Raw genomic sequence first — 12,422 nt, 5'->3', positions numbered from 1 at the left:
TCCTTCTCACCAGCTGCATTCGCTATAAAAGCAATTGTCAATCGTTGTTTTGCTTTTTTCCCACCTTTACAATTACTTTTCTTCTGAGCTAAGGTCTTTTCAGGAAGTGCCCTATAAAAGCAACCTGTTTCATCAAGATTCCAAATATCCCTTGCTTCATATCCCTCCATAATTGTTTCGAGTCGCTCTTTCCAACTGTCAACTGTTTCTTCGGAAACATCAGCTGCCTCACCACTTACAGCAAATTGCTTAATATTGTGGCGCTTTTTGAAGCTAGACAGCCAACCATTTGATGCCTTAAAATCAGTATTGCCCATCCTTTCAGCCAGGACTTTAGCCTCTTCTTGCAGCATTGGACCACTTACTGGAATGTTCCTTTGTCTTGCTAGCTTGAACCAGCGAAGCATTGCTTCATTGACTTCTTCATTGCTGGATGTTTTTGTCCTTTTTCGTGACAATGGTGCATTATCTTTGAAAGATCTCACTAGGCTATCCTTGTTTTTCAAAATACCTTGAATCTGAGTTCTTCCACAACTGAATTTCCCAGCTAGTTGTCTTGCACTTTCCTTGGGGTGCTTCTTGGCGTACTTTAATACTTCCAACTTCTCTTTAAGGGATAGCGCATTTCTGGAACCCGAGCTTGAGCCTGAAGCCATCTTCACAATTAGCACCTCGCCAATTTCAATTAGCTCTAGTGTTTAGCACCTGGCCGATTTCAGTTAGTTACTATAACACTCAGCCAATTTCACGTGAGCGTGACAGCAGTATGGCAAGCCAAGTAGTAGGAGACGCTGACTGCTTTACCATTGATTCTTTTGCTCGTGGTCACCACGTTTATCGATCACAGTGGACACCGTCTATCGGTGAATGTTTGGTGATCAAAAGGGAGCCCGATAATCGACACGATAAATTTGCAGTACCCATAATTCATGAAGATGATGTTGTTGGACACTTACCTCGAGGTATATCAAAGAACATATCCTACTTTCTCAACCATGATGGAAATGTTGGATTCTGTGAGATAACAGGAAGGAGATGCAATCGGGGAGCTGGACTGGGCATTGAAATTCCATGCCGATATAAGTTTTATGGGAGATCTTCATTCATTACAAGACTAAAAGAATTGCTGCATTAAACATTGTTAGCTAGCTTTATTCAATATTATCTGTTAACTGCTTAATGCGAGGAAATTTGTACAGTAACGCATCGTTCAGTGCAGCAGTGGCTGGCTGTTATACGTAATACAGAGGTGGCCGCCTAATGCGAATTATTTCTATACAAATGTATCGGGAATCGGTCGGGACCTTGACTGCATGGCCGCCGTATTGAGGTGACCGGCCAATTCAGGTGGCCGTTAAGGGAGGTTCCACTGTATAATGTAAAATTGGAGAAAATTATGCATGCACATTTACATTCATGCTGTTAATATACCCATGGTATGGCACACCAGCTTTCTTGGCCACATGACACACTACTGTGTGTCTACATCAAACAGTAAAATATGTTACTGGATCTGCAAAAACCGGTCTTATCGCCCAAGACAGGAAGTTTGATTTTTTTCACACAAATACAAAGCTTTATGAATGCATTATCAATTTCAGTGTCACAGTCAACCAGAGTAAAGTGGTCTGCTTTTGCTCGCTGCTTTTTTTCAAGGATAGTGGTAAGCCGTATGAGTGGTCTGGGGTCTTGATGGAGCCCTGGCCAATCAGGAGATGGCTGTGTGTGGCTGTACAGCTCCGTGGTATTGGACAATGACCTGTGCTGTCATTTTAGCCAGTTTTGAGCCCTGAATGGCCCATAACTTGGCCTAATTCATCCCGAAACATTCCTCTTCAATTTTTAAACAGCATCTTGCCCACCTCCCACCCCTTTTGAAGCTTGCCTGATACAGCCAACCTTGGTTTAAAAACTATCTAAAATGGTGGGAAACTTAGCTGTTGACTACTTCTTCAGTGGATGATCTGGAAGGTAATAAATTGTTGTAAAATGTGTGAAAATTTGGCATGCGTAGCTACCACCATTGGCAAGTTACAACACTCTGAATATTTAAAACTGGAATTTCTTGATTTTTTTGAACGGGCTATAAGACTGGTTTTCCCAGAGACAGTCACATATATACAATGAAACATAATGCATAAATCAGATATGTGTACCTTTGGTTTCTTGCTATCAAGTTGTTCTGGAACAATCCAAGGATAAGATATCCTCAATGTACTAAAGACTTCAATACCGTATTGTCTTACAATGTACTTTATGAAGTATTCAGCAGGATATTTTGCTTCCAGTAAAGTAAACTTTCCTTGAATGTACTCAACAACTTCCTTCCAATCTTTAGTAAGTGCTTTTTCATTTTCATTTTGCAGTAATTGAGAAAGAGTATCAGCAAGCTGAGACAAACAATAACGAACTGCAGCAACTGCTTTAATTTTTTCCACTGAAAATATTGAACATGATTTATCAAAATTATTTTTCAGAAGATACAGACATTTCTCAGCCACTTCTTTAGTTTCATTATATCTGACCACACTTTTGTAATGTTCATCCTGTAAAAGAAAGGTAACATACACACATGTAAGGAAAATTAGGCTACCAGGAATTACTACATAGTAAAAAGTGTTTAAACAAGGGAGAATCACTGTAGCATAATTTGTCATTAGTAAACTTTTGCATTAATGGAAAAAACAAGTTGATATTGTGCTACTTCTAAAAACCAGGCACCATGCAGCTAGCTAACTCATCTGGAATTAACCATAGATAGTATATACTACTATGAATTAACCAACTATGTATCACTATTTTACAATAGGGTAGTTTTGGGTTGTGCAATAATATTATTAGCTAATTCTCGTATTTTGTAATTCATGAAATTTCCGTAATTCGTTCAATTACATTGCTATGCACTGCTAAGGAAGCGTTTGTTAAACAAACTGCATTTACCAACATATTACGCACAGAAGTATCTTCTAAACTGTTTTATAGTTTGACTATCATGTTTTTTTCACAAATTCTCTTGACAAAGACTCAAAGCTACTCTTCATTTTCGTTCATGTACGTAAGGGATACGCCCCCTTTCAACTCGAAACGATAGGCTATTCCTGGTAGTGTACAAGGCCTGCACCATTGTTTTTCAGTTGTTAAATGCCTGAAAACCTCAAAGGGAAGGTAGTTCACAAAATCGCCACACCCGTATTTCAGTCCACCGAAAAGAAACCACCTCAGAGCAAAGGTCACCTGTGCAGAAGTTTAATACAGACTTCATTTCACTTTTACTCCTTACGTAAAAGCTGTTTTTACCATTATTTAACGATTTTGCTCATGTGGGTGCATACGGACAAACATAGATAGGTAGATAGGTAGGTAGATAGGTACACACACACACACACACACGTTTTTTACGAAAACAATTTCAGTAAACCAGGCGCGCACCCACTTTAATAACACTAGACATATTAAGCAATAATCGAACAACAAAAGGTATGCTTCTATACTAATTATTAATAATAAAAGTAACCATCTTTTTACTAATTTTGGCTATGTTCTCTACTTTATGATATAAAGCATTCTTCCACATTTGATCTTCCCACAAAGAGTACTATTTATATTATACAGTACTATGCATGAATACATATATACGTACATACATACATACACAAACACAAGCACACATACAACATAATATATTCTTTGAATAAAGATTATAATGACAAAATCAGTGAAACAACAAAGTGCAAGTGGATACTCAAAGCAGTGCCAAAAGCCACATATCACAAGTAAGTTTGTTACTATGACACGACGAGGATTAGAAGTTGTGTGATGCATCAATTAACCACCATTGTTTTGATTGTAGTCAAGCAGGTAGATAACTGCAAGCTAGTAAGTATCGGAATCAGCCATTATATTGCTGCAGATACTGATTCTTATCACATGCAAGAATATAACAATGTCTGTTTGTACTTTCTTGTTTTACAGGGCTCAATGGGTGCCTGAAAGCATAAAGCATAATACCAGCAAAATTACCGATCTATTCTAAAACCTCTCTGTAAAATGTTCATCCAAGTGAATGATCAGCATACTCTAATAGAACAATCAATAACTCTAATAGAACAATCAGGTAGCAGTTCATTTGTTTTTCTGAGTACCATCATCTATCATTTCTTCTCAAACTAAAGCAGTAGAGCACGGACTAACTACTGAACTAGCTTGCATTTCAGTGACTTCTTTCTTTGTAGCTAGGTTGATTGAATTGTGACTGAATATTGGCCATATGGGAACATGCACAGAAAATAATTATATAAAGCATTGTAGCTCACTAGCCCTGGCAGTAATATACGCATATGGATTTTTCACCAATAATAGAGTCATTCATGACTTTTGAGAGCATCTGGTGGACAAGATAATCCTTATAGAGTTTCCCACCATTTTAGATGAGTTTTTCACCAGTGTTGCTGAAGCACAAGTCCTCAAAAGGGACAGAAGCTGGGAGTGGCAGAGTGGGCAATAGATAGATTACAAAATGGATGAGGGTGGTAATCGAAGGTACCAAACCATAAAAAGGCCTGTCAAAGGCAGCTAAAGTATGTCCCTGGTGTTCACAGGCCTGTACAGACATTTGGTGTAGTTCACCAGGAAACCATCTATCAAAGCAGACCTGACAAGTTGAAGGCAAGTTTGATGAGGAAATTGTTAGTAATCTGATAGTGCAGTAATTTCATGCTGATGTTATTTCAGTTTAGGCTTTTGCACCCATATGGTTATATCCAGTCACATAATTATGTAAAAACTATACCATGAAATACTGTTAATACACAACCATGTGTATAATAAATATGTGCAGCAAATAAGTAGCTACCACAGGGTATTTGGTATCAGTACTATACTTGCAGATACTTACCAGGTGAATACTTGGTAATTGAAGTATTGGTAAAAAGTGGAATCTGTACAGCCCTACTACATAGTGCTTTACTACCTCATAAAACACGTGTTCCTAGTGACTATAGCTTCTATCAGGTATGTGTATTCAGGCTTGCTTGGATATGTACCAAGAACTGTCCATTCATAGATGTGGGATAGGTAGGGGTGCATGATGTTAAGACGGGTTCCCTAAGATTAATTGTTATACTTACAGCACATTAAGTTTTGGGTTGGACACTCCATCTCATTGTACACACCAAGATAATGAATAGTGATCATGTGTTAATGACTGTGCATGTGCTAACTCTAGCTGGTGCCTGCTAGATGCAATACATACAACAGGCCATGTTCATTCATACAGTAACTTACTGGACCCCAGAATTCCATGCAACCAATTAAGGAATTGATCATACAAGAGTAGTTGGTTACTCTGTTTGAGTGCTATTATGGTTATTTTAGAGTTACAATTTACAGTTATCTGAATTCTGAACCCATCATGATTCTCAGGGATATAGATAACAGATTTTCCACTGTACCCTGAAAGTCTAATGCTAGGATTTTAATTCTATGACATTAATGAATTAATACTAGTGTCAAGTAGGGATTTTCCCTCATTGCTACAATGCCAAGTAGCTAGGGATTTTCCCACATAGCTACCATAATCACTACTTTTATTGTTTGGAAGCCTACTTCATTTTTAACATAATTTTTATTGCACTAGTTTGTTAAATGTTTTGTTAGAGCATAGCTATGACATGCGTTGCTGTGACTGCTGTATTAGAATATCTATTCAGCTATGCAGTAAATCAAGCTAGTGGGAATGGTACAATCCCTTGCTTTCCTACAGAGCTATATCGTTTTTGTGGTTAGCTCTGATCATTTAAGGGACGTGGCAATTGTTTTAAAAGTTCAGCTTTGCTGCTAGCCGTGATACTACAGTCCATTAAGGTTAAGCACCTCGAATAGTTTTGTGGATATGTTCCTTCAAGGAAAGTGTCAACATGGAAAGTTAACACCTTGGTATGGTTTCCTGGCATGAAGAAGAAGACAACCATTTAATTTAAGATAAAGGAATGGCAAAGCACAGAAGGCAAACATTTGTCGGAACTACAAAAGGAAAATCCCACCAGTGAGTTTGTTGCGGTGGCATAAAATGGCACTGCTTCATTTGGCCTCTAGCCTGGTCAGGCAGGCAGACGAAATTTCAAGCTATGGTGACTTAAAAAATTAATATCTAGATGCCTGTAAGTGTTTTCCTGGTTTTAATTGATGCAGAATGGAGTAAGACTATTCCATAAAGGTGATTTTCTCTGCATATGATATTTCCACGATGGTTTTTAGATGCAGCGGCGTGCATCCCTTTGGGGTAACCCTACTAAACAGTATGACTGTACTGTTTGATAGCTCATTCTTCACTGCCAATTCTTCAAATGATATATGATCTTCAAATTTCATTATGTACATGAGGACAGGCTTCATCCACGAACTGATCTTGACTATGCACTATTGAAAATGCTATAATAAATTCATGAAACTTTGATAATATTTTCATGATACAATTTCACTGGTATTACATACTATGTTCATTTTCATGTAAATACAGCATACTTAATGGTAGTCATGAACGTATAGTGTACATACCTCAAAACATTGAATGCATAGAACATAGAAATCTTTATCATTATTTTCAGCATGCTTCCTAGACTCATCAAAATAATCTTTTAGGCTATCTGTAGTATCTGCCCTACAGAACATATAATAATATGTATGAGTATGAGTATTAAACACAATTAATGGGTAAATTGCATAATATAAAAAAACATGAATTATTATTATTATTATTATTATTACTACTACTACTATTATTAATTATTAGTTATAGCTATATACATACACACACAAAATAAACACAAACAGATTAATAATTTAGTCCAAAGTAATTGCAGCACCATCATCAAGTCCAATGGATCTCCACTTGGTGCGAGATCCACAGATACACATTCCAGTGGCACGTAAGATCTAATTGAGCACGGATCCATCCCATAACTTCTGCTGAACTTTGCTCCCATTTCAATGAAAGGCAATATGCCAGGTGATTCAGAATACTTCCTGTCTCTGGGCCACAAAGACCATTCACAGAAAAACAAAGTGGAGTATAGCTTGCCCTATGGTCACTACAAGCCAAAGAATACTTTCCCTTTCTTCTCGTTTTCTGCAGAGATCAGTACAGATTGTGGGCAGTGAGACAACTAAGAACGGGCGTCAGTGTCAACAACACATGTCAAACAATGCCTCGGACTGACTTTCACACACCACGTACACCAAGATCAGCAATAAAGGCACTCTGATTTTCATCACACGTAGATTCTTTTACAATAGGTTCCTTAATAACCTGTCCCAAGCTAATGAAGACATATCTCCAATACAGTCACGAACCTCATTGTGGCGCTTAACAATTAAGCCACCCTTTTTACAAGTAAGGAGGTGATACAAAGTTGAAGGAGAGCCACAGCTATCGCAAGGCCAACAGAGGTTTCAATACCTCACTGGTAGGGCATCACGAAATTCTTGAGCAGTTAAGTCTAAATGATTCTGTTCAACAGGTACAACAGATAGCCAAACTGACATTGTGTTATCACGAGCATGTTGAATAGATTGTTGATGAAAAGAATCAAATTGTTGAAGAACGTTTGCATAAAATTGGTCATGGTGTTGCTCACATAACTTGACATAATCGGATCTAGCAGAGTATACAGTAGTTCCATGAACAGCAATCTCAAATGATGAGTGGCTAATGACAGTGTCAACAGTGCACTTGGTGGAGTTTCTTGATGTGGTATACAAAATTGGAGCAACAACATAATTATGCTGATGAAATACCAAGACCACCACATTTGACAGGGAGAAAAAATAACTGGTGCTCCGGTGGCAGAAAACAGAAAAAATAGTGGATTCAAGAGAACAAAACATATCACCACTATCTGGACTAGTTCTTAAAACAAAGTTCCACTTATGTTGAAGAGATTTAGTTAAGGCAGTATTAGCAGCTTGTGGTTGTGAAACAGCAACACGAGAAAGGCAACGGACATCTTCAGACCATTTATCTGCTTTAGCCTTCACAAATGCATTCTTAGCAGACACATTACCAATAAAGCCACCCAAATAGTGATGATGATTAACAACCTGCACCCCCAAATCATCAAAGTAAAGTTTAGCAGCATCTACAAAGGAATTATCAACAACAAGGTAACACTTCTCTGGATTAGGGTAGTACTCAAATTTAGGACCCAGTTCCAATAATTTATTAAACCACTTACGAACACTACAGAGATCACAACAAGCTGCAGCATCATCAGTGTACCATAATTGGGTACACAAAGTAGGATCCTTCAGTGATTGAATAAGAGGCAAAGTGCCCACAGCATACAGAAACATAGACAGAGGATCTCCTTGAGTGACACCCTCTTTACTAAATAAAAATTCAATTGAGCCGCTGACCAACAATGTTCCCCAGCACTGATATGTATTAAACACAAAACAAGAACAACAAGGCCAAAGCACTCACACATTCCAGAGCATCGCAGCATGATTCAAACTGTTAAATACATTCTTAGCATCAACCAAGAGAAATCCCCAACCAGTAGGTAAGTTATGATGAGCCATATACAGTTCATTAACTACATGGATTACACCTTCTATACCACGATTTACACCTGCAGAAAGTTGATCCACACCACAGGACACCTCTAGATCAAAGAGTAGCAAAACAGTTAGTTTTTCTTACAATTCGATGCAAAGACTCTCCAACTCCGATTGGACAAACTCCAGGACATTTGTCAAGTGCTATCAGTCGATTAGCCATTAAGGCCTGGATATCACCCCAAGGAACAATATTATTTGATATTCTACGAACAAGAGAAGCCAAAATATCTCTCATTCTCCCACTATGAGAGCCATATCCGAGAGGAACATTATGCTAATAATTGGCATCAGATCCAGAAGGGCCAGTACTGCCTTGAATTCTTCGGGCAATGTGATGCCCAGTAACTTCCAACATCTTCAAACTGAGGTAGATTCTCACAACTAAGCAAAGCAGAAGTACAAGGAGGTGAAGGATTAGGGTGCTTTGCCCGTAAAGCATCCATAACAGTTGTGGAGTCATTAACAGTATCAGTTGGGTGGAGAACACTACCCTTCAATCTTTCAGTGGTAAACCGAACTGCTGCTTTTAGTTTGCCTTATAACATTAGTCGACTAAATATTCTAGCAACTACATCATCATCAAAAGAGCCCTTTGAAACTCTTAGGGAAATATTGCAACGATCAGCTTCTTGTACCAACAAATCATATTTCTCATCTAACCACATTTCCATACGTCGTTCAAGTAGTCTGCGAATGTCACGCCCCTTACGAACTATACGGTCACGTTGTAAAATCACAGCACCCATTGTCAGTAAATGCTCAGAGGGGTAATTACCAACTGCTAGATGTCGTATTTCACTACACAGAAAATTAACATACTTACGACCAACATATCCACCTGGTTAAACATAATGATTTCCTGAATGTTGTATTATTTGTTTCCAGCGATTGTACCAAGGTCCATCAGAAACAAACCCTGAAGATCTTGATGGAGTTGTTCCATAGGCCTTGAGCATTAATTGGTCAAACTGATCCCATTTAGACTTTGAGGTAGGGTCGTCAATACTGGAGCCTCCAGAAATGGCGTGCAGGCTTGATGAACAGGAAGCATTGATGATATTAGCATGGCAATGAACAGAGTCAAAATTAGTTTTATTTTCAACAGCAGTGAGATGGGCGGACGCTACTAGGCCACCATCATTATTCAAGGGCGTAGCTGGCAATGTTTGGGCGTACTTACTTGAGACAGAAGTTTGTCAACTGGACAAAGTATTGCAACAATGCCCTTCCTTAAAAGGTAAACAGGTTGTACAAGGTCTTCTAGCATGAACACAGCTGCAACACTTACAAACTGCATTTTTTCCATTACAGGAACAGCAAGGATGAGATGACATAATTCACAGCACCAACAAATCCATGGAGTTTAAATTGTTTTTGAAAGTCTAATTAATGCACATCACAGAATAACTCAAATGTAGCATCCCAAACAGCTGAGAACAATGATACAAAATACTATAGTTGCAAACCATTAATAAACAACATCAATAATGAGTAACAGCAGCGTGAGTATCACTAGTTCAACCACCAACCAATCAATGGCACAACCACTTCAATCCCACAATCAATTATTATTACTACTACTAGACCCGGGGCACACACAACCACCAATGGGACAACCTCCTAACAATAGCACATGTAATGTACTCATAGTGCATAACCAGCACAGTGTGTGTGTGTGTGTGTGTGTGTGTGCGTGTGTGTGTGTGTGTGTGTGTGTGTGTGTGTATTGACTGCAATTGCATATGAATATGTCGTTCATGTTAATATTCCACTATGTCAATTCCCCTAATGCAATATTCATGCATACATAGTTCCATGCTGCCTTTACTAAACAAAATGATTTTTACTAGGTAAGTGCTCTCCACCTTCAGTAGTCCACACACCAAATTTGAGCATAAATGCACCAGAAATTCCCAAGATACAAGCCTAAAAATGGATTAATCTCTTTGTTTTTCTTCATTTTTATCCACAAAAGCTACCAAAAAATGCAAACACATTATTTGGATTCAATACACTTAAGTGGGATTTAAAGGTGAATTGTGATACCAAGTTTGATTAAATTAGTGCATAAATGAATGTACTGTATTTGTTCAATGGTTCGAAGGGTGCATTCTTCGAATGACACAAGCAAAGTTCGAAATTTGCATATGCGCAATCTGGTTATATTAGTGAGCAGAGGACTGTAAGAATCCAACTGCTCGTCACGCCATGAATTAATGAACTTGCACCACGAGTGATCACTCCCACCGTTAATCGTGAAGTGCAGTTGGGACAAGCTGTAGAGGAAGAATATTCACGAGTTGTGCAACTACTGTAAGGCACTTTAGCAGCAGCTACATCTTGTTTTGTGTTTTCTCCAGCTGCTATATCTTGTTATTAAAACAGACGAACTTAAATAATAGTGTCAACGTGAGAAATTCCACTTGTCATAGGGAGCCAAAACAATAACTATTGCTTAATTTACTTCACTCACCTGTATACATACACTGTAAAAACCATCCACTCTTCTTTCTTCAGCACCATATAGTGCCTGATTTCCCACCACACTGATTGTGGTTGGGGTTGGGGTTGGTAGGTGTACAAGGGCTCTGTCTGCCTGGGAGTATCCTAATAGGCAACTTTTCTGTTGATCATTAACCATACAAGCGTAACAGTAGTTGTTAACTGTACACTATTTATACGCACTTATGTACAGTTGTACGCATGCGCGTCAATTATTATTAGTCGGGCTGGTACATTAATTGGAGTCATAGTGAATCGCGTGGTGCTTGCTATGGGATGGGTATTCAAGTACAACGCCGGGTCCTGGGCAACAGTGGAGGCCCTACTGAGATAAGAAACAGGCTGATCAGTGATTTTGACGATTTTTTTGGTACCCGTGGAATACAGGAAGACAGCCAGCAAGGTGTCAAGACTTTATCTCCGACTCTTAGTAGCAAGAAAGCTTAGGTCACGTGAGTTTTTTCCTCTATTTCAAAACTGTGTTTTATTTATTGGTGAATGGACGCGAGTATGGCAGAAGGCAGCAACGTAGTTGATAACACGTCAGCTCCAAGTAGAACTCCCGTGCGACTCCTGTTCAATTTGACGTGCATAACAGCTGGCCAGCTGCGTCGATTAGGCCTAGCGTTAGGCATATCAGTATTGGGCTCAATCAACGACCAGAGGTTGATGGTCGAGGGCAAACTGAGTGACGAAGGTCACGATCCTAGTAATATTCAGGTGGTATTCGCGGAGTACTCGACTTAAGCCGCATTTGTGTTATGGGACAAAGAAGGAGAGTTCTTGACTGTCCCAGTGGCAGCATCCACGACTGAAGTCACGTGGTTGAACATGAAAGTGAACACTCCAGTGAGTGAGGAGTTGGGTGATGATGAGCCTGATGAGATGGAAACACTGTGCCAGACTGTGGCGGATATTACTACCGAGAGGGATACACTGCAGGTGCAACTACAAGAAATCACACAAGCACTTTAACAGAAGAAGGCACGAATCAAAGAACTGTGGAAGATGAGTTGTGGGCAAATTGAGGAATTTGATACAATGGTGGTAGCTAAGGACAAACAGATTGCAGTGCTGAAAGCCCAGCTAGCTGCACAGAAGCGGCAGAGAACTCCCAGTTCTTCAGATGATGACTCTATGTCATCGGTGACTGTGTCAGTTTTGGAGAAGCAACGACATAAGGATACTAGGCGTGGTTGCGCACCACCTATCGATTTGTTTAACGGTGAAGATCCATCAGTGCGGTTGGATGATTAGCTGCCAGGACTTAATTTGGCTTCATGATGGAATGGGTGGACACCTGA

The 12,422-nt window shown here is 39.1% G+C and overlaps 1 protein-coding gene across 1 annotated transcript in view; it reads right to left on the bottom strand.

Moving 5' to 3' along the window:
* The window catches only part of LOC136250630 (E3 ubiquitin-protein ligase rnf213-alpha-like), a 407,493-nt gene that overhangs the window by 79,754 nt on the left and 315,317 nt on the right, over positions 1 to 12,422 (bottom strand). Inside the window, exons 68-69 of the mRNA XM_066042854.1 lie at positions 6,556 to 6,658; positions 2,157 to 2,546 (exon numbers count right to left, since the gene is read on the bottom strand). Coding sequence (XP_065898926.1) covers positions 2,157 to 2,546; positions 6,556 to 6,658 — 493 coding nt within the window. The remainder of the gene's footprint in view (positions 1 to 2,156; positions 2,547 to 6,555; positions 6,659 to 12,422) is intronic.

The sequence above is a fragment of the Dysidea avara genome, chromosome 3, assembly GCF_963678975.1.
Source record: "Dysidea avara chromosome 3, odDysAvar1.4, whole genome shotgun sequence".
Taxonomy (NCBI): Eukaryota; Metazoa; Porifera; class Demospongiae; order Dictyoceratida; family Dysideidae; genus Dysidea; species Dysidea avara.
This window is presented reverse-complemented; position numbering and strand designations above follow the sequence as displayed.